The following is a 23,819-nucleotide window of genomic DNA, read 5'->3' as shown; positions in this document are numbered from 1 at the left end:
GACCAACCTGTTGAAATAGGTTTATTAGAAATGAGTCTATGTTGAGTCAGGCCTCCTCTCCCACAGGGATGCACAAGTCTGCTCATGGCTTAGAAACCATGGTTTGGCACATTTCATTTTTCATTAAGAAAAAATGACTGCGTAGACAATTAAAAAATTACATCCTGAAAGGCTGAGGTAGCATTTTTTGATCTTTAGGGTGAGCGATCTGGTGGCTGCAGGAAATCTGTGCTGTTCCTGACCCTGTTAATGCAAATTGCAGATAAGGATGAGGAGGGCAGTTTAGATAAACAATACATTTTGTGTTATCTGATTGTGAGCCTCAAATGGAGTTCAGACTCTCCTCATACCCACTGATCCAGGGTTTTTCCCATTTGAAAACTTCTGCTGGAGAATGAAGTCCCAAGCGTGAAGCCGAACCCTTGTGAGAAAGTTTGAAGAGTAACAATAGGATGAGCTTCTGAAAGGCTGTGGATACTCTCAGACTCCTTGACTTTCTGCCACCCATTCTTCACTCTTCTGTTTCTGTGGAAAATTATTTCAAGTGAATATTTTCTACACTCCTGATGGAATCCCTTAATTTTTGGCATCTGAATGGAAGAATATAAGAAACTGGAGAAAAAGGAAATCATCAGGGACAGAATTATGCTTCTCAGTCCTCTTGCTTCCTTCCTTTACATCTCAACAAACAAAACCTTGCCATTGGTTTTGAATCCTTTATGTGACTTCTGAATGTTCATGTGCTGCATGACCACAGATTTGGCTTTTCTCTTGTTGCCTGTTAAGTGAAAGATGTGCTTTCCTATGTCTGCACTACCTAGCTCCTCATTCTGATGCTTTCTAATGGCTGGAATAAACCTGAGAACAGGCAGGCAGCTCCCTGTAGCTCTTCCTGCAGGCTACTGCCAAGCTGTGGAGTAGTGGAGCTGAGGGCTTTGACTGTTACCACACATATATATACGAAAAACAGATAAATATGCCAAAATTCTCCTCCCATGTTGAATAATGTCTGCTCTGCAGTCCTAGATCTCACACAGAGATGTGCTTTTCTTTGAGTAGTGTCTATATCATTGATTTATAATCCTATAAGTAGACTGATTAATCCCTCATTTCTCTCTGTCCATCTATTTCTCATCTTAGTTCTTTTCTCTCACAGAATTTATTTACCTAGCAGGAAATAAATTGATTCAATCTGTTTCCTTATCCTGTCTTTCTTATTTTCCTGCTAATTATTAGTAGACAGACCCTGTGGGAGGGTCCCCCTCTGCCCTTTGGGTACCTTTGGAGCAGCCCCACCTGCTCTCAGCTGGGATGGATCCCACCCTTCTGCTCTCTCCAGGGGCTAATGACAGCCTGCTTCACTGCAATCTGATTAATTTGGAACTGTGTTACTTTCCTGGAGAAAATGCCACAGGATTACCTAGGGGAGGGATGCAGAGGTTCATTAAATTGGTCAGTCCATCTTCCTGCCAATCAGAGGCAGTTCCTGGCAGGGCACACTCCAGCTCTGCTCCAGCAATGTTTCCTAAGTGCCTGGTGATGTGCTGCCAGCCTTGATGATGTTCACAGCCAGCAGCTTCCCAGGTCAGGAGCACTCAGAGCCGCTCCTCCTGTGCTCTGCCCTGCTGCCTGATCCCTTCCTCCTCATGTTCCCCTGTGAGCACCACAGACAGCTCTTGCTGAGGAAAGTGTTGAGCAGAAGTAATCCCTGCAGCAGCACTTGTGAAGGAATCCTCCCTGGGACAGCTTTGCTGCTCTTTGGGAATGTCACCTCAGTGCCTCTGTCCCGTGCTGCCCACACACAAACATCCCTCTCAGGCTTGCAGGAGCAGCCTGCTCATGCTTGAAAGTAATGATTTATAAACTTTCCTTTGTGCAACCAAGTGAGCAAGAGGCTTTACTCAGACAGACCTGGCTAGATGGAAATTATTGACCAGGAGAGGGTCTCAAAGTGTCTAGAAAATAGCTGACACCAGTGGCATACCTCTCTTTATCCATTTCTGAGTTGTGCATTACAAAAGTTCAGGTGGTTTTCGATGCCTGACTCAATTTGTGCCCTGAACTAAGCAGCTGTTTTATTTCTATGCAGACAGAAAATTTTCAGTGCTGAAGAATTTCCTTGGTCCATCTTCATTACTTCACTTAATCAGATGTGTAAGGTGATCATTTTAGCCTCATTCTCTGCCAAATAACAGAATCACAGAATCACAGAATGGTTTGGGCTGGAAGGGACCCTAAAGCTCATTCAGTCCTATTTGCCTCTGCCCTGTGCTCCTGTCCTGTGTTGGCTTGTACATGTTGTTTATATCTGGACCCTAAATCAGGACTAGCATCAGCCATGGAGAATAAATCTTCATCCTGCTGTGTTGGATGATGCTCTCCTAAAGGGATTGAGATGTGCATATATTAACTTGTTTCCCTGGCTTCCACAGGGCTTGTTTAGGCAGAGGTTATGAGCACAGGCAAAGCAGTCTGCAATGCAAAATGGGTGCCCCAGGGCCTCAGAAATTTTGGTGGCTGATCCTGCATTTTGGAGAGCATCCTTACCACTGCAGGTTACAATGCAAACCCTGTCTGGGGTTGTGAAAGGAGCCTGGGATCTGGTGAGGGCTCATCCCATGGATAATGACAGGAGTTGCCAGCTTGCTCAGGCACAGCTGCAAGACCACACAAACCAGTGCTGTCAGCCAAATCAGCTCCTGCAAATAAATCCATTCTTGCTTCATACCCCATCCTGACAGTTCCCTTTCCAGCAAGGCTCCCAGGGCTGGGATGTACAGCCTTGACACTCTCCCAAATGCCCACTTGGAAGAAGCTGCTGTGCTGATGCTGCCGACTCCCAGTCTGGCAAAAGCCAACCCCAATGACAAAAGACAAGCAGCAGGAGCAGTCCCTGACACTGTTTTCTTCAGCAGTGGAAATTATGGCCTGTTCTACCAGGGTTTGAAGGTTTTAGCCTGTTCTCCCTCCTGTGCTGAGCCCCGGGTATCTTCACCCCAGCTGAGGATGCTGAGAGTAGGCTCAGAGAGTCAAAAACAAAAACAAATAAAAAGCTCCCCAATGAATATTTTACACCATAAATTGAAGAAGTTTTCTGCACCTGTCCCTACAGATGGCAAAATCTATCTGTGGACAACTAGATTTGGATGCTTTATCCTCAAACTGAATTAATGCCTCTCTGTCCCTCACAGCTGTGATGACTCCACACCCAGACACCATTCCTGGCTGGGACAAAACCTTCAGGGTCTGGTCAAACCCACTTGCAAGAGAATAGAAAAAGCTCCACCAATTTCCACATGTGTTGGTTTCTGCACTGAAGGAGTCCCAAAGCAATGGTGGTTTCAAGAACAGGTCAGCAATGTTGTGTATGTTTATGTCAAAAAATCTCTTGTGCCTTGGCACAGTTAGTTCTTTTGGGAATGCACTTGTAACCAAGCTAATGATGCAAGAAGCAAAGGGAGCCATGTCTTAGAAATTATTTAAATTTCCAAGTGAAACACTTCTGCCTCTATCCCACTGTCCTTCAAAATCTTCATTTTGTATCTGAAGTGTATTGTTTTTGAAGCAAGATTACCCATTTGCAGCAAATAAAGTGGGACATTTTATGAACAAAAGGTTATAAGAAAACACTTATTATCTACATGAATAAAGTATTCCCTCTCCAGCCTGATTTGCTTGTGAGAGGGAATTAGATGCTACAGAAGTTTTATGGATGAGGTATCTGTGACCAGCTCAGCTTGATTTATTTCCTATTGTCTTCAGGCTAATGAGGAGGAGGGTCAAGAACTGTTCCTATTGTCCTGTAGAGAAGCTCCATTGTAACAATAGATTTATGTATCTCCCTCATCCCCAAACCACCTAAAAATAAGACTATGTTTTGCTCATTAATCTCAACAAATTGTATTCTGCTTTGGTCAGGAAAACAAGAGCTGTGGCTTTTATGGTACTCAAGAAAAGTAAGGACACAAACACTCAAGGTCAATAAAATGCACTTTTTATTCTGTATCAATGAAAATATAGCCACATGTAAAGACGTGTGGAAAAAAAAAAATCAACATTGATCCTCCCTGAAGAAGTACAGTTCATTGTGCTAAAACCCATTTTCCTTTGGGTTAGAAACAGTTGTCTGCCAATGCTTTAAAGTGACCCACGATTTTCCTTGTTGTTGAATTTTAGCAAACAGAAAAGTGCAACAAGAAGCTTCCTACAGCTAAACCAACTTCCCCCGAGCACACACACAGGTGGCCAAGGGAGCATCCACTCTGCACAAACTGATGTGGGATTTCCAGTAGAAAGATGGTCCTTCCTTGATGCAATTCCTGATTGTTTGCAGGTTTCAGATATGGTAGCAGAGGTGCATTCCTTTCACAGCTGTTCGCTTTCAAACGCTTTATTTTATTTTTTTTTCCTCCAGGTTTTTATAAGCTTCCTGCTGTCAAAACACAGTTCTCAATTGCTTTTGTAGAAATAATCCTGAAAGGCAGAGGCATTTAAAATCCTCCCAAATCCTCAGTATATTAACAACAGCAAAAAAGATAGCTGGGCTGTTCAAAAATATTGTCGGGACCATGAATGTCATTTGCATTGGCTAGTGTACAAAGAGCAGCAAGTAGTAACAAAAGAAACATCACCCCAGCAATAACCCTTTCCCCCAATTTCTTCCTTGCAAAAAAAAAGAGTTTTCTCAAAATACTTTTCCTCCCCACAGTGCCGTGTCTGTGAATCACACACATTCAAAAGCAGCAGTCACTCTGTAGATCAGGTTTTCCAACACGAACTTTTAAAACCAGTTGTTTTGCCCGACTTCTCCACGAGGGTTGCACAAACACAATTATACCAGCTGGTGCTTTTTCAGCTAATGGGACACCTTGAAACTTGAACACAGAAAATAAGGACCTCAGGGTAGTTAAAAAAAAAAAAGAAAAAAAAAGAAAAAAAGGAAAAAAAAAGAGGATTTAAAACTCACTATGCTTTGCAAGTTCTGCTAATGTTTGTGGAAAGATTCCCACAAGTCAGGGATTAATCCCTGTTAGGTGCTGGAGGGTGGAGAGAGACACCACAGCACAAATGTGCCACAAATGTGGGGTGGGGAGTGCTGAGCTGGTGATACAGGGGAAGAAAAAAAATGCACATTAGCATTTCAGCAGGAAAAAAACCCAAAAAACTAGAAGACAGGTTATGCCGAGGTGGGGTGCTCAGCACAGCCCCGTGGGTACCTTGTGAGGGCAGGCTGGCTTTTAGGTTCAACATCTCTGTGCAGGCTTGTACAGCAGCTCCTGCTCAGTTTAGTTTTCAGCTGTCATTTTGGGTGAGGGGGGGAAGCCTAAGGAAAAAAAAACCTAGAAAAACAGTGTAATGTTTTGACTGTAATGAGGTCCCCTGCGATGACAATTCATTAAGAAGTAATCTCCCCTTGCCATTAATTATGATTATTCTGTGAGCATGCTCCTACCAGGATACTTCTGCAGACATCACTGCAAAGCTGAGGGTGCACAGATCATGCCCACCCCTTGTCCCTCTTTCTTCCCAGTATAAATTCCCTAGATTTTTTCCTCATTTAGGAGCTCAGTTTGACTAGTTCCCTAAACGTGTGGGAACTCATAAGCATATCAAAGGGATGGGGGAGGCAGGGGAGGAAGCCTAAAACCCATGTGTCCCTCACAGAGCCAGGATTTCAGGCTCAAAGCCTGGTCTGGGTGGGGGCTGCACCTCAGGAACCCCCCAAAAGCTGCCCCCTCCCTGCTCTGCTCTGCTCCAGCTGTGGGCACGAACAGGACCCAAAAGTTGAGCACATCTGCCCACAGCTGGATCAGCAGGGCTCAGATGGAGGGCTGCATGGCAGGATTCAGCCTCACAGCACCTGGTGCTCAGCCCCTTGTCTTTGTCATCATCTCTCTCTCCGTGGTAGCAATAATAGCTTTATTTTTAACTGCGCTGCTCCCCAGAGAGTTTGCACAGCTTATGTACATACCTAGCTTGTGCAAGGATATTCTAGACAGTCATGAATTTTGAGCAGTTACTTTGGATGGAAATTACCGACAGTTCAGACACCAAGAATGTGTCTTTTGGATTCAAATATGTGTTAATTAAAAAGTGCCCTTTCCCTGATTGGGTCAGCTGATTTTTATGGCAGTTCACCTTGCTGTCCCAATCTTCAAACACATCCTCTACATTTCTGCATTCAGCATGCAGCATTTAGTAGGGCATGAAATCTTGGACCCATTTGCATTAGACAAGGGCCTGAAATTAAAATTCTAGTACCCACAGTTCTCAGTTTTGAGAAAGCTCAGCCCACGCTGGGACTCAGTGTCCTGGTCCCTCTGCAAGAACTGGGTTAGAGTTAGAGAAATTAATGGAAAGACTTCCACTGACCTTAGAAGGAGTATTTACACAAGATGCTCAAAGCTTGAAAATATTTACCTCCAAAACAGAGAACACAATTTAGAAGATCTGCTGAGACCACTTTACTGAACCACTCAGTCACTGGCTGGTATTTAAGCAGGACATTAAAAAATCTGCTCTTGCTACAATTCTTATTAGCATATTATTTCTTCTGAACACAAATGGCAAAACAGATCATTACCTCATTAAACCTGCTGATGCAACATCACTTAATCAATCTCCCCATTTCTACAATTTGCTAGCCTAATGATCAAGGCAAGAAAACATGAGAGGAAGGAAGGAGAGAGAAAGAGAAAAGATATAAACAAACAAATAAGGAAGGAAAACACTGCATTTCATTGTGGAAAATATCCTGCTTCATATTATGTAGCTTTCAAAACACAAAAATTAACTCAAGATACACAGCTACACCTGCACATAAAAGCCCAGGCAAGTCTCTGTGCAGAAGAACAGTCAATAGGTATATGTAAGGTTTATGAAGCACATCATGTCCTAATTCATGTGAGGGTGGTTGGCAGTACTAATGGGATTTTGTTACATAAACTGTGCTGATAATGCATTGGAGCTTTAAACTGTTAGCAAGAGTATTTTTATGGCTGGCATGTTTTCCAGACAAGATGTGGTGAACCTTTGCCTCTGCTAGCAGCCCCACAAGCTGCCCCACGTCCCTCACAGGGCTGCAGATCCCTTAAAGGGCAAATAATCCACAATCAGCAAGTAAGGGGGAAACAAAGCTGCCCTGGAGAAATGCTGCAGCACAGCTCTAGGAGCATCTCTGAATCCCTGTGAAACCAGGGGCAGGGGGAGGCTGACACTGAGGTCAGCTGGGAAATGTGCCCACGGAAGAGGAACAGTGCCAACTCTTACATTTGGAAAAACATGGTTTGTGTGCAAGTTTTCTGGAAAAGCTCATTAGCCAGTTGTGCCCTCCACAGAAAGGAGCCACAGCTCCCCTTGTCTGAGTGCAGGGATTTGATTGGGGCAGCTGAAAGGAACATTTACAGACCTGCCTCGCACTTCAGCGCTAATGAGCTTTTCCACTGCTATCAATAAATTCTCCTGCTCACAAGTTTAGCATTCCTTTGGCATGCATTGCCAGATAAATCCTTTATTGTCTTTCTGGTAGCTTGCCCAATTCCCACCAGGCAGATTTTTGAAACCCAAATCCTGCCTTATTGCTGGCTACTGCCTCTCTCGCCCAATAAATTCAATTTACCACTTGATAGAATTAGGCAGTTGGTGGCCCTCAGCCCTTCCTTTAAATAGAAAAGAGATGTGTCTGGGAATCTACAGAGCAGCAACAGGCAGCAGGAAGAGCTGGGAGGTGCCACTGCATCCTTGCACCCATAATCCTTTTCTAAAAGTCCCATTGTGGGAGGATCCTGCAGAATAAAACCCCTTCTGGATTGATTTCAGGAGAAGGATGTTCACACTCACCTACTGATGACCCCAAAGGGATGAGCTCTGAACATGCTCTGAGTGCACTGGGGTTGTTGGTATTCAGAAGCTGGGTATAAACTACTGGCTGAGGTGATATTTCAGCTCTGAAATTTTAAGGTACAACCTGACTGAGCTTGTTTGTAATGCCAGGACTCCTAATTATACCTAAAATAAAATTTAAAAAAAAAAAAGCTGTTGCCAAATAGCATTTGATGATTCTAGTGAAGAAGGCAGTAATTAATCCTGCAGGGACAACAGAGGACTAATTAGAAGGAGAGCAGAAATTTTGTTTTCCTTTAGAAAAAAAAATGCCTTTTTCCATGAGAGCTCAGATAAGACACCCAATTTACAAACTGAACTGTGACCTCCAACTAATGGTCCTGGCAGCAGCCTTGGATGCAAGTGAATTCCCAATGATTAGTCAGAAACTACTTTTATTTTTTTTTTTTCTTTTTCTAGGAAATAAAAGTGGTGACAGAGAAGAGGTGGAACATGTCAGGAAACTCTATTGAAAACAAGTCCAGAACAGGAAAGTACCCACATGTTCTTGGCACAGGACACGTGGAGAAGCTGAGCAGAGCCCTAGGTTTGCCTGAGGAAATACAGAGAAATTCTACTATCACAACATGGCACTGGTTCAAATTGCTGCTGGGGCTGAAGTTCACCCAAAGTGGAACTGGAGTAGGAATGGTCACACCCATGGCAGAAGCTGGTGTCTCACTCCAGTTCCCCTTCTCAAAGTGGCTCATTAAAACCCACAAATACTCCAGTCTGCCATTCTATGGAACACTGTGCAGCTCAAGAGTGTACAAAAGAGCCAGAAAATAAAATAATAAAATATAATAAAATATAATAAAATAAATTAAAATAAATTAAATTAAAATAAAATAAAATAATACTAAATAATACTAAATAAAATAAAAATGAAGGCTTGTTTAATAAAATAATGCCCTGAGAATGGCAGAAGCCTTGCCCTATTATTCCTGTTTAATTTGGAGACTTGTTGCTAAGCCACAGGTTGGGAAGGATTTTGTGAGCAACCCTGTGAGCCACACAGAGACTGAGGAGGTTGCAGAGTCTGGGAAAACATCTAATAACAGAGCCAGGTGTGAACCTTTGAATGTGCCTCATCAAGCAGGGAATAAGCCTGGGAATGGGGCTTGGACAGACCCCAGGAATGTGCCCAAACCCCATGGATGTGCCCAGATCCTTTGGACAAGCCCAGGTCTTTTCATCAGTGGTGTCCACACTCCATGAGAGGAGGAGGCTGAATCCAGAGGGATGAGAATCCAGAAGGATGAGAATCCAGAGGATGAAAACCACCTCCAGATCCAGCCACTGATAAAAACCTGCACATTTCCTACAGCCTTGGACGTGCACATCTGCCAGGGCAGCTCTGAAAACCAGCTCAAATGCTACTGATATTTTGATGGCATTTTCAGACACTGTAATCACCCTTCACTGGGCTGGGGAAGAGGCTGGGAGAGGGTGTGGGTGTTGTTGATGTATCCATATCAGCCCACTGCTTCCAGAAACTGCACAGTCACCGAGACATTGTTCTCAGTGTTTGGCACCAAGGGTGGATTTTAGCTGATCCCTGACTAAATGCTTAATTTATTTATATGCCATAGTTTTAGAATATGCCAGATTTCTCTGTTTGATGAGTATTGGCTCTCACAGCTATTATCTTGAAAATTGGCAACATGCTCCTCCGCATGGCATTTAAACTGAAAACCAGGAAAAAATAGGACATAACTAAAAACCTTCAAATTTTACCTCCTGGTTGTGCTATTAAAATCTACAGAATCACCAAATGATAAAACAGAACTTGAGGCTTTCTGGAAATCACTTGCCCTCTGCTAACTGCAGGGCCAGCTGCAAATACAGAGTCCATACACGGATGCTACATAATTCAGATAATGTAGTAATTCCTCTTTGTAACAGATTTTTGGGATACTGGAGGAGCTTTGGCTCTCCTGAAGCCCACATTTTCCCCTAACAGCATATTTTGAAATATCCTTTAATGGACTTTCCTGTCCCACAGATGTCACCCCAGAAAAGTCTGCCAGCCTCATCCTGTCCTGGAGCAGGGAGAGCTGAGCCCAACCTAGCACAAAATCCTTTTCACAGGGCTTTTAATTAAGGCTAATTGATGTATTCATGGCAGGCAGCCAGACACAGAGTTGGTGCACACCAGTAGTCTCAGATTGTGGGCCAAACAAGCTTGCACCTCTGAGAAGAAAATAACAAACAAAAGAACTTATCTGCTTTACAGAAAACAGATAAAAAGGTTTGTGAGAACACTGCCTCAGATTCCTGGTTCCACGTGCCATGCATCAGGGGGCTGATTAACATAATGTAAGAAATAAATACAATTTATTCAGCATGGCCTGGTCAAACCCTTTTAAAATGCTTCTGCTATTTGAGTATACAAAATCAATATGTGCCTTCTTGTCCCACTGTGCTCTACAAGGTCAATTTTCTGCCTGGATAAATGCATCCTCAGTAAGGATGATTTTAGTTTGTTTGCCATTTGTTAGATATCACAGCACTGATCTTTGCACAATATTCTTTATGTCAGTAAGAACATTCACTGCTTCTCTGCCAGAAGAAATGTGGACTTTTTGTCAGTTTTAGCTCCATTCAGCACTTTGTTTTAAGAACATATTTCATTTGAAAATGCACCACAGCATATTAAACCAAATAAAACATGTAGAGATTGTGTTATCTCCTTGCACGAAAAAAATTAGGGGAGAGTTATAAAAAATATTCCCAGATGTGGAAATCTAGATGGATCAAACTTTTCCTTCTACAGCCTATTAAGAGCAATGTTAGCAAAACCCATCCAAACCCTCCTCTGCAGGAAAATGGTATTTGAAAACCTTTTTTCAAAAATAAACCAGGTATCACTTTGACACCACCTCACTTGGGGAAAAAAGTATTTTTTTTAAGAGTCAATCTGTCCAATTCTGACACCCAAGAAGATAGGCTTGGGTTTTCTAAATGCTCAAAATCCAAGTAAAAAAAAATGCCAACTCTCACAATATATCCCTCTATGTCCTCACTCCCAAATTCCACATTAAACCTTTGGCTTTTTTATTGTTTTCCCTTCCAGTTCAGGACTTCTTTTCCCCCTAAAAGCCTCTAAGCTATTTCATGAGCACAACATCTGTTTTCTGACCCAGGCAATGATGACATCTGTGGAACGGTCTCAGTTACTTCCAGGACAATTGCTCTTGGCTTTGCAAAGAGTACAACATTATTTCTGCAGCTTCCAGTCCTCTGAAACTGTCCTGGGATCCAAAATACATATTAAAGTCTGATCTGATAATCAGATCAAACAGCCTTCACACCTGTGCAACAGGGTTACTCTCCATGAGGTGGAAAATGAACTTGGGTCTAGCAATGAGCCCAAACTTGGTGCAGCATCAAGCCCCCATAGTGTGCTACTTCTGCAGAACACAGAAAACAAAAATGGACAAAGCTAAAGTTTGTCACTTCCAGAATCAGCTCTGCTCTAACCCCCCTGCCCTGGCAAAGACAGAGAAAAAAAAAAGATTTACAAATACAAATTCAGAAGAACTGAATCCTCACTACAATATTTTTTTTCATTAATAATCCTGAAGTGCTGTTCTATCTCTTATATGCAACATTACACAAAAAAAGCTATTAAAAGTACTCTAGTTCATTTGCTTTGGGAAGTGTTTGCTTTTCTGTACACATTTTCTGTACATGTTTTATTTCTATCCCAAAGTCCAGAAAGACAAAATCCACTTGAGTGCAGGTAAAATGCTTTGGACACACAAAGCACAGGGTAGGTGCTAAGGATGCTGTTCCCAGCATCTGGCAGGAACATCTGTACAGGTTTTGAGCTCTTACAGGAAAGGAAAGGAAAGCATGCAGCCAAGAGCTCCCTCCTCATGGTGTGTCACTGCTTGAGCATGGCCTGGGTGGAAGTGACACCCTGGTGTCCTTATTGCACTCAATGACTACAGGTGGTTGTTTTCAGTCCAGCCTGAACTACAGGACTGTGAATCATGCTTTTTAACAGAGAAGGAAGGCCCCAGTCACTCATCACATCATGCACAACGTGAGGGGACAGGAGAAGAACTGCTGACGACTCCCCAAAGCAACGTGGAATGTTCCCAGCATGGATTTTGGAGGCAAAGTCCTTCAGAATTGCACCAGCCATAGCCAACCACACAAACTGGGTCTTCCCCAGCACAGAGAGCCTGGGACAGCCCAGCCACAGGCTGTGCCTGCAGGGCACCCATCACTCCACTGATCTGTGCAAGGTACAAGCTGGTTCCACTGAACTTGCAGTGGACAGGGCTGGGATATCAGTCAAAGCAGCACTAGACATAGACCTGGAGACACCGTATTTGTTTCATGAACTTGGTATTTTACACTATTTAGCCACTCACTACACATTTGAACCACTCAAGCTGCACTTAAACTGTAATAAACATTCTGGGCCTGCCCAAATGATTTTCAAGGTCAGACTAATCCTGTTAAACACATTCTCCCATTGTAAAGTGGCACAAAGTTACACCTGACTTGCAAGATAAACCTAAACAGAGATCCCTTAGCATGCCATGCAGTTCTACCTAGAATTAATATCAGTCATAGAGAAAGAAAAGCAGCCTGTCACAAAGGCAGAGGAATGCCATTAAGGCTAAAGCTTTCTAACAAAGCCAACCCCCATTATCCTGCTGTCTCTTTGACAGCATCACTTCATGGCAGGTTCATGCATTCCAGGCATTTTAACAAAGTCTGGCCCCCAGACTGAGCCTGTGTGGCTCAGCTATTCACCAGGCAGCCCTGGGCAGTGGCTGTGTGTCTGTCTTAACCAGCAGACCAAGTCAGGCAAGAACATTCAACACTCGACATCTTGGCACTTAAACTGTACCCACAAGGTCTGTGCAGACTCCTGCAGCAACCCTAACCCCATAACCCCCCCACTCTTTCGGAGTCCCAGGGTAGAACTTATCACAGGAATGGGAAGTCCTGTTGTTTTGCAGGTTGTCCTTGCAGTCCAAACCATGGCTGCAGAGTCATGGATTTGCACTTGTGTCAGAACAGCAGCTGCAAAATACAGCTGAAAATTCTGACAGAGGCAACTGCAGCTGCAGAGAACTAAAATGAGAGGGTGGCCTGATCACCAGACTTTGGGAAAAGCTGTCCCCTACTGTGGCTTTTTGTTCTTCCTTTTTTTTTTTTTTTTTTTTTTTTTGGTATCTCTAACTTCCCAAAGAAAGGGGCAGAAACAGGACAGAAAAAATTATCATCTCCCAAAAAGCTTCCACGAGTTGACACAACAGAAGCAATGACTTATCTGGCTTTCTTATGAGCTTTTGGAGCTCTATGGGTTTGCATTTCACAGTCGAAGATATGTTCACCCTAAGATGTAGATTCCTAATTGCCACTACAGCAAATGATGGTTTGTTTGGGTTTTAGGGATTTTGTTAGTTTTTCAGGAACTGATTTCATTTAGTCTAGTTTTCTAATGCTAAAAAATGGATCTAATACTGGTGTGTGTTTAGAATGCTCACTAATTATACCCATGTATTTGATACACCTGATTCATAGTGATGCCTTGTGGTACATACATGTTTTACTCCAGGCACTTTTGAAAACACAGGGTCTTGATACAAGAGGTCATTTAAGCCAGAGCCAGAGGGAATCCCTCCCTGAAGGAGCCACTGTGCTCTGCTGGGCTGGCCTCAAACCACACCAGGTAACATCTCTGAAGCTGCAATGGCAATTTCTGCTATGCACCTTGTGTTACCTGGATTCAAACCAGTGCAAATTGAGAGGCAAAATCCTTCACCAAACTCAGGGGCAGAGTCCAAAAGTCCAGCTCCAAACAGGAGATCCAACAAGATCCAGTGCAAAGCCTGCCCTGCTGCAGCCCTGCAGAGCCAGCAGCTCCAGCCCAGGAGTGGAGAGGGGGTCTGAGCACAGCCCAAGGCTGGGAGATGCCGATGGGAGTCAGCTAAGAGGAGGGACAGAGCCTCTGACACCGACCTGAGGGACTCAGAGTGTGTGGGACCTGCAAGCCAGCTCCTCCATGCACTGAAACCTCCAGGAGCCCAAGGCAGGAGCAGCACTCCAGGCAGGGCTCCATCCCCCCAGCACACCCACCCACACATCAGCATCCAGGCACCTTGGACTACAGAGAACTACATCCTGACCAGTTATTTTCTCTCTTTCTAAAGGCAGCTGCAGACTGATAAATGTCCTCATGAAAGAGAGTGGAGGGGGATTTACAGCAGCCTTTTAACTTCAGGCTTTCAGACCTGCTCCCATGGTTCCCAAGAAGCTGAACTATGAGTGTTCTCTATGAATGTTCTCTCCCTTGCTCAGACCTTGTGCAAAGTCTTTCTGCCAGGGGCAATAGGGGGAACAGAGAGAGAGAGCAACCCCACAAAAATGGGACATGCTAATGAAGATACTGACAGAGCCGGACACCACCACTGAGTGCTGCAAAGAGAATTTACATAATGTTACTCTAACAGTTCAGTAAAAATGGCATCAGTAAAAGGAGGCTTTCAAGAAAGAAGTTACCCCCAAACACTCAGGGAGTGCAACTGAGAGAGTTTCTGTTAGTTTTGTTTTGTTACATAAATCACCATTGTTATTATTATTATTATTATTATTATTATTATTATTATTATTATTTCTTACTTACGATGTTAAAAGAGCAGGAGGATACTTGAAACAAAAGGCTGTGCATGCACAATACCCACACAAATAAATTCCAGTGATCCACCCTAGCACCAGGCACGGTGCCCTTCCCTGCCCACTGAGCTGAGCCCTCCCTTTAGGAGGAGTAGGGGAATTCATCACCAAATATACAGTATATTGTCATGGAATGATACCAGGAAACAATACTAACAGGAGTCTGAACGTGTCCTTCACGTCGTAGTAATCTACTGTTTAACTCGGCAGAAAAGACAGTGAGGAAATAAAAGCTCAATTCACCCAGCCTGAGATCAAAACTGTCATGGCAATATTGGCAGGTTAGACCCTGATTCTTTAAATAGTACATTGCCTTTGTTAAACAAAAGTCATTCTTTTATTACATAATAGAGATTATAAATAAATGTAAAGTGTGCATGCAGTCAACTGCATATTATACAAGCAATATCTATGTTAATAATTGCTTTCTTTGGCAGGCCAGAATCCAGCTGGACATGCAATATTTACATATCAAAATCCTTGTTGTGTTCAAGTCATATTGGATGCAAGTGAAAATATATATGTATATATATTTACCGTATACACACACATTTTTATATATATATATGTATAAAGGTATATATACACCTCTGCATATATACTGTATACATATATACACATAGGTATATGCTAAAAGTGGATTTCATCTTTTTCAGATTCAGGTGATGCAGGCCTTGAAACACTAAAAATATCCTGACAGGGTATCTGGGGAGGGGACTGGGGTGATAAATGAGACTTGGGGGAAGAGAGCTGGGACACGTTCTTTTCAGACAATATTTTTAAAATTTCTGCCACCTGCTTCTCGAGGGCAGCCATCCTACTGCTTAGCAGCTGGATATCTTCTTTGAGTTCGTGCTTGACTTCCTGCAGCGTGGTTTGTAAGGCCTGCTCAGGAATGGGGTAGAAAGGACACCTAGCATCCGCCTGGATGGGGCTGTGCTCCAGGGGGCTGCGAGTCTCACCAGCTTTATCCAAGCGAAGGTCACTTTTTGTTATTCCACTGTCACAAGAGTCTGTTTTCCTCAGCGGGTTTTTATTTACACCGTTCTCCGAGTCGTTGGACTTGGGGTCGTCGGACAGCAACCCCATGGACTCGGCCTTTGTGACGTTGTTCCAGTCCTCCTTCTTCTCCTCGTGGGCGCCCATGGTGTTCTTCAGCCGCAGCCAGCCCTTCCCGTTCCCGTTTTTCATCCGCATGGGGCTGTTCACTTTGAGGCATTTCTGCTCCCCGTTTGCGTTCGGCTTGAGCTCCATCACGTCGCGGTTGTTCTGCTTGACGGCCTCGCTGGTTTTCATGTAGGCCAGGGTGGTCTGGATGGGCGTGATCTGGGACACGGTGACCACGCTGGTGCCCGTGATGGAGGCCCCGTTCTGCACGCTCCTGCTTTCCACCTGCAGCTGGTTCCGCTCGGGGTCGATGTGGGTCGAGCCTTGGTTGCGCATCTCCTTCTGCTGCTTGAATTTCTGGAAGAGTTTCCGCACGGGGTGGTCCACAGGGATGCTCAGGGTCACCTCGTTCTTCTGGCGCAGGCGCTCCTCTTCCTCCTTCTTGACATCGCTGATCTTCCTGAAAATGATCTGTGGGGGATAAATCCACAACAGAGTCAGGAACCAAAGGATATCGCGTGAAATTATTAATTTGAGAAGGGTAAAAAGTTTTGCGAACAGCCATTTCTCTCTTTATTCTTAACTCTGATCTTCTTTTCCATCTTAATTTTTTGTAGTGAATTCAAATGGAGCTGATCAAGATACAGCAACCTCAAGGTTAACCACTACAGATAGGTTATGTACACACACACACTTTCTTAACAGGATATAATAAAAGTGGGTTTCATCTTTTTTCTTGATGCAGAAGATACTACTACTTGAAGAACTAAAAATATCCCGACACCAACAGGAGGAAAGAAACTGAACAAAGAGAAGAAAGCCGTTGACAAAGAACCCAAATACTGTGATGCCAACCTACCCATTACTCACACTCATACCTGCTCTGTCACTATCTTTAGTACAGATCAAAAGGAAACAGTAATTCAGCAGGGACTACACAGCTGCAAGATCAATTCAATGTACACACCCTTCCAGAGGCTGGAAAATCCCAGTTTGCTCAATACTTTTTGGTTCTGCTGTCAGGGTTAGGGTTTTTAGGAGTGTTGGAGGGAGCAGTTATGTTCCTCATGGGCCACGTGTGTGGCTTCACACACTTTTTAAGTGTTTACTACAGAATTAGTGTGTCTAATATGTGTAAATGAACTGGAAGCACCATGGAGAAGCAGCGTAACAGGCCTGTGTGTGGCTCTAAATCCCAGCAATATCCACCATCTCATCATGCCATGCCATTTAATGCTGAGTTATTTCACCCAGCAGCATGTCTCAGGCTGCTACAGAAAAAAGAATTTGAGCCTCAAGCTGAGGGAGGATCCACAGAGCAAAATCTTTTTGTTGATTTTCTGCATGTTACTCATATGTTTTTTTTTTAATATTTATTTTTAGGTTCATCCAGTTTTCTTGAATGTGGGACTGGGAATCTGGGAAACTGGTTCTCTGTTTGACAACACTGTGAAAAGCAGCCTGTGATTAAATACAAATATGGACTGTGAAGGGATAGTGTGGTAAGAAAAGGAAAACAAAGCCCTTGAAATACACAAATAAAACCCTGTGTCAGTCAGCTGTAGGCTTTTGAAATATCAACATGAGTATCCATATTTGACAAACTATTTACTTTCAAGTCTCACATCTTCAGAAGTCAGCAGAGAAGTGCCACTATGGCTACAGATCCTTCACTGCATGAATTTGGGATGAGCTGGACTTCAAAGCTTCATTAGAGAGCTTTCAAATGCAGCAGATATCTCCTTGCCTGCTGCTGATAGACACAGCTGCTTATAATAATTTGGTTAACTCGCTTATTAGAAGCTCAGTTAAAAAAATATAAACAAAACCAAGGGACAAACATGGAAGTTGCTTTAATCTGACTACTCTGACCTAGATGCAGTGACACATTCCCTCATTTGGAGGCTCCCCTTCATTAGCAGCTGCCCTCATGGAGCTACTCTCTCTCTTTCTGTCTCTCTCCCTCTCAGGCCACTCTCGAGAGCAAACAATGGCAAGAGAAACTGCCCTTGATTCAAAATCGAGTGATCACATTTAATTGAAGCCACGCTCTCTAATGGCACATTTGGAAGGTGGGCTGTGTGTGGTGTTTTGTTTGTGCCTCTCTTGCCCCAGAGGGCAGTGCAGCTCCTCTGGCAGAAGATGCATCGGTGAAAGCGACCAGCTGCAAGGATGTGTCCCCAAGGGGTGTCTCAGGGGACACGGCTGGTCCCTCTGCTGGTGTCCCTGTTTGGCTGTGCTGCTCTGCCTTGTGCCGAGTCCCTGAAAACATCTGCAGTGGGGAAAACATCCTCTACCTAATGCTTTAAAAGGTTGTGTAGGGACAGGACAAAGGGGGGATGGCTTTAAAATGAGAGTAGGTTTAGACTGGCTGCTAGGAAGAAATTACTTACTGTGAGGGTGGTGAGGCACTGACACAGGCTGACCAGAGAAGCTGTGACTGCCCCATCCCTGGCAGTGTTCCCGGCCAGGTTGGATAGGGCTTGGAGCAACCTGGGATAGGGGAAGATGTCCCTGCCCATAGCAGGGGATTGGAAATGGATGATCTTTAAAAGTCCCTTTCAACCCAAACCATTCTATGTTTCCATTATTCCCCTGCTTTGTGGCACAGCCTGTGCCAGGCAGCTGCTGTCCAGAGGCAGTGGGGGATGCTGAAGGGAGGCAGCTCCAGCAGCCTGGCACTGGATGTGCCATTGGGAAAGGCAGGAGGCAACTCTGACAACTTCTGTCCTACTGCATGTTTACAATAACCACAATGACAACAAGGACCACAGCAGCAGTTTCTGATTCCTCTCCCAAAGCTTGCACTTCACTGAAAATTACCTTCACCTTCCTTTCTCCCCCAGTCCAATCTTGGCTCTTTTATCCCTCTTCTAGACTCAGTTCAAACCTTCCCCAGACAGAGGTTATCTCCCTGCACAGAATATAATTACCAGTGACTGCTGCTGCTGGGTTTCGCAGAAGAAAAGCAAAAACCTCTTTAATCTGACACCACCTTTACCTCATACTCCTGAAGTGTGTCCTTATAAAAGTCAAGAAATGACTGTGAAGCTTTTTGCCCCAGAACCACTTGTCCAGGTGTCATTTGGATGGGTTGAGCCCAGTGGCAGGGGGGTCTGAGCCTGAGTGCTGCTGTGCCTCAGAGCAAACACTTTGGGAACAGGAGAAAAGGATGGTGGCCAAGGTGGTAAATGCCATCAGATACACGATGTAAATCTGCTCTGTGAGGCCAAGGACCCACTCACCACTCACAGCCATGAGCTTTACCCTCCTTTATCCCCATGCAGTGGAGAAGACACACACCCAAAGCCCTGCTGTCACCTCCTCAGAACATGTTCTTTCAGCTTCTTGCAGGACACAAGAGCTCTTCAATGAGTTATTTCCCTTTCCTTCTCTTGGGACAGAAAATGCTCCAGCCTGGAATGGTTCTGGGCAGCTCCTTTGAAGAAGCAGATCTGCCACGTGCTGATTAGTGCAGAAAAGGCCCAGGGACTCAGAAATCCAGGGGTTAGCTGAGAGTCAAGGATTCAGGACTGATCTACCTCAGTGGAGCCCTATTTCCAGTGGAGCAAAGGTGGGCTGATGCACAGCCCTGAGCCTACTCCCCCCTTGGCTTTCTCATGGAACCTGTATGTGTTCAGAGCTGTTTGTTATTTTCTTTTTCACTCTGAAATGCAAACCCAAGCAGACCCTCACAGCCCAGCTGACCCTGTGGGATAATGGCACTTTGGATAGAGACTGAGGTGTTGATCCTCACTCTCCCACTGAACTACTCTGCCAAGGAAATCATTTCATGGAGAATCCCCCCTCTTCCTTCCCCTCAACGTAGGAAGATGCACACCTAGCACAGCAAGGATCTAGTTTTGGTCAGCAGTACTTGAGACCAGCAGAACATGTACAAGTAAAAGAAAAGAAAGATCTTACACAGACAAAGAACTGAAAAAAACCAAAAACAAACAAAAAAAAACCCCAAAAAACAAACAAAACAAAAAACAAACAAACAAACAAAACCCAAAAACAAAACAAAACAAAAAAAGTGAATTCTAACACTAACAGAGCAATAGTTATTTTTCACTACCAATTTTTTCCATATTAGGAGATTTTTCATGTGGCTGGATTTAATCTGCTTCCAGAGTGGTTTAAACTAAACCAGAATAGTTAAAATGTGTTTACATTTACAAACGTTTACATGGAAACTTAATTCTATTAATGTCTAATAACTTTAACCAGATTTTTTTTCTTTATAAATAAGAATTGAAAAACATCTCATGCAATCTGACATTTCTCTGAGATTGGGAGAGCATTATTTTGAAATCTTAAATTGGATGAGCTATTTCATTTGTCCCTGACCTTCTCAGAGAAGTTACACATAGGCCTGCCCAAATATATGTCCCAAGAACAATTTTCAGACAATTTTCAGAAGAGTTAATCAGAAGAAGCTGAATTGAGTATGTATAGAGTATCTCAAAGAGTAAAGAGCCACACTCCTGTCTCACACCAAGTTCTAAATTCATTTATGTAACAGACCTTAGGTGCAGGACTCCATTTCCTTTCTGGATCACATTTTGAAAGACTCTTCTGCGTGGCACAGATTTGTCCCATGGGACCAGGTTCCTGGGTTTCTTTTAGTGTATTTATTTTGGGAAGAAAGGGCAACAGAGATGACAGTAATTACTGAGCTGGCAAAGCAGAAGTTAACTGACATTCAGCCATGGGGACTGAAATACTCAAGTTATTTATGAGGCAGGCACGGAGGAGAAAACAGCAATTTGAGATTCTCCATCTGATCTCAACCTCAGGCTCCTTTCCCTCCCTTCCATCCAAGAGGTAACTCATGTGAGTGTGAACTCTGTCCCTTTAAAAGGGGGACCCTGCCACAGGTACTGGCAATGGATGTGTCACTGCTGGAGCAGCTCCTGTGAGGTGCCAGCTTCTATAACCAGCCCCAAAACCAAGTGCAGACGAGGGCAGCAGCAATGAGGAGTCAGGGAGGCAGCTCAAAGCTGAGACACACACACTGAATTAAAGAGTAAAGCTGTGGCCTTTTCAGGTGCTTTGAAATGCATCCCTTGTCTGCTGTCGTTTTCTGCAGCAGTACTGTGGAAATCATCCCTCCATGACCTTGCTCCATACAGGAGATCTGCACAAAGATCCCTTAATAAGTGACTCCAAGGCAGGGACGTGCAGGGATTACAGAACTGGTAAAAGTCTTGAAGAATTAGAGTGAGTTCAAAAAAAGTGGCAGGTGTTTGACCAGAGATCATCCTGTCCTGTGCCTGAACATCCCATGCTGTTGTTAGTGGTGTTCAAGGTGTGCCTGCTCCTCTCCACAGAAACCCACAGAAAGGGACAGCCACGGATCCAAAGGGAACACAGTTGTCATGGTGATGGATGCAGGTGTGTGCCCTGACTGTGGGGGAGAGAGGGAAGGAGGGAGGGAGAGCCACACAAAGCCATCAAAAAGCAAAGATTTTCACAGTGTGAAGACCCTGTCCTGGGAGAATTGGTTTAACTCAGCTCACTGGACATTTCTGCAGCAGGAACACCACACTCAGTAACCACAGGTCACTCTCATTAAAGCACAGACCAGGCTGATGGCAGTCCTGATCATCTCTTGAAAGTTTGTTTCAGGGGCAATTATCTTGTCTGATTCAATGTCTCGTAGAAGCCTCATCCCCCTTGCATCTGATTATTCACAACCCAAAGTATTTGTCCACATCCCTGTATTTTTGTTCCTATTTATTACAGCAACTTCTTAGAAGGCATCTGTCAGAAGAGATCAGTCAGACAGGAATCATAGAATCATAGAATCATTAAGGTTGCAATCAAGATCAAGTCTGAACCAGGTTAATAAATTTAAAGAAATAGAGGGCTCTTTTTAACCTGGTCCCATCTGACAGCACAGGTCCGGAGCTGTATGTGAAAACACTGCAGATGGAGCAAGTGGAATGAGCAGACAAAGTGCGTTGGAGCTTCCCAAGTGATGGAGGCAGGGAAATGAACCCTTCCTTGAACCACACTGCAGAGCTGGCAGCTGGACTGCAGTTGGCTGAGACCCACCCAGCAGCTCCTCCACCAGCTTTCAGATCCAACCAGAAGGATTTGGGCTGGTTCACCTTCTCCAGAAATGTCTAATTCCCATACAAAAAGGGAATTAGAGTGTCCTCACAAGGTGTGTTGGTTTTGGAACTCTTTTATATAAGCCTTTTTGACTTTTTTGGGGTTTTTTTTGGAAATAGGAGAGCTGCCTTCCCTTGCCTCCTGGGCCTGAAATTACACAAGCTTAGCTGAAGCTGGCAAATTATTTTAAAAGTTTTAAGTGTATAACCAATATCCAATACTGCAATAACACAGATCTCATTTTCTTTGGAAATAATGCTACAAGGCTGTACAACATAAATTTCCATAAAGATGTCTGCAAAAAATACTGTTAATTTTCACATCTTGGAGTGCACTGTACAAAAGTAATTTCCATTTCTGTCATGCTAATGTGGAAGGCAGATTTATGTCAGATCCAGGATTAAGACACAGGATACCCCAGCGCAGACATGTGTGCTATTTCCTGCTCCTGAAAATACATAATGCATAAATACATTTCCTGCCCCATAAAATACACCCAATTTCCAGAGCACAGACACTCGGAACGGGGCTCACCTACAAAGCCTCTGTCTGCATCTGAACTCACCCTCCAGGAGCCCTGCGCAGCGCAGGGAGGAAGACAAAGGCACTTGGAAGGTGTGAGTCACTTCACCTGCAGCTGGATGTTAAAGCAGGTCAGACAAGCTGTACCCTGAGCTGCCTGCTTGTCTCTGTGTCTGCACAGGGAGCTCCGTGCCCGTCGCCTCTGTGCAGACACCCTCCACGGATGGTGGGGAGGGAGGATTCAAATCCCCACCTCTGGCAGTGCAAATGTCAGGGTTTGGTGCAGAGCGTATAAAAAAGCCTTCTGTGGTTATTCTGTGTGTGTTCTGCACCCTTCATCTGGTGCTGGTTTTATTTCCACCCCGGCTCCTGGCTGGGATGAATTCCCCACAACCTCAGGGCACAGCCAGTCCTTACAGACAAACTTTATTCTTCCAAAAGCTGCAGAGGGAGAACAAGCCATGACTGCCCGGGAGGACCTGCCAGACTGGTGGCTCTCAGTGAGAGCTTGTGGGAAATCACATGGAGCAAATGGATGAAGCACCCGCAGGGAAAGGAATGCCACCCCTTCCCCCTTATTCTCACTACACTTCCCAGGAAAACCTTCAATGCCCTTCCCACAGCCCCTGGGAAACTGGAGACCACCTGAGATGTGTCTGCTCCGCACACCCACCCTTTGCACTGCAAAGTTCATCCCCCTCCAGGTGCTGCAGGACAGATCCTGCTGGGATCATTCCCACCTCTGGCACCCAGCACTGCCCGACCCAGCAAACCCTTCCCAGGCCTCTGCTCTGATGGGCTCAGGGGGGTCTGGGATGCCTCACCCCTCACTTCTTGAGGATTGGTCCCCTCTAGGAGCCTTCAGCTGTCAAAACAGGGCATATCTGGGATCCTCTTTTCTGATATTCTGAAAACTAGGCCAGTCAAACCCAATTCCTAATGTATAACCCTTGGTGAAAAGGCTTGCTCCAAAATGCACGTGTTTTTAAAATCTAGGCAGGTCCCAGAGAACAAGGCTCACTATTAATACTTGATGTTAAAATGCTTTTAAATCTTATTTTTCAGATTTCATTTTTTCAGAAAGCTCCCAAGACATTACTAATACCTGATGCTAAAATGCTTTTAAATCTTATTTTTTAGATATTATATTTTTTAAAACCCAAAAAACTTCCATTATATTAAAAAAAATCTTTCTTTTTTTTGTTTACATTAATTAAAATGCAAATTTAAAAAGTCAAACTATGAAAGACTAGATAGAAATGGATTAATAGGAAATGACCCCACACAAGCTTTTAGGCTGCTTCCCCTAATTCACTCCTGCAAATCTCCATAAACTCTTCGCTCACTTAATTAATCTGCACTCCAAGGATGCAGAGTAGATGGTTTGAAATGATGGCTTTATTGTTCTTCTGCTCTGTACACTCCTCAGATAACTCCACTTTGATGTGAAATTCAGCCTCAAAAACAAACTGCTCTAACAACTCTTT

General features: G+C 44.0%; 1 protein-coding gene across 1 annotated transcript in view; it reads right to left on the bottom strand.

Moving 5' to 3' along the window:
- Nucleotides 1-3,972: 3,972 nt before the first annotated feature.
- The window catches only part of KCNH5 (potassium voltage-gated channel subfamily H member 5), a 157,518-nt gene continuing 137,671 nt past the window's right edge, over nucleotides 3,973-23,819 (bottom strand). Inside the window, exon 11 of the mRNA XM_064422930.1 lies at nucleotides 3,973-16,161. Within this exon, the coding sequence (XP_064279000.1) occupies nucleotides 15,214-16,161 (948 nt within the window). The 3' untranslated portion in view covers nucleotides 3,973-15,213. The remainder of the gene's footprint in view (nucleotides 16,162-23,819) is intronic.

The sequence above is a fragment of the Passer domesticus genome, chromosome 6 (genome assembly GCF_036417665.1).
Source record: "Passer domesticus isolate bPasDom1 chromosome 6, bPasDom1.hap1, whole genome shotgun sequence".
Taxonomy (NCBI): domain Eukaryota; kingdom Metazoa; phylum Chordata; class Aves; order Passeriformes; family Passeridae; genus Passer; species Passer domesticus.
This window is presented reverse-complemented; position numbering and strand designations above follow the sequence as displayed.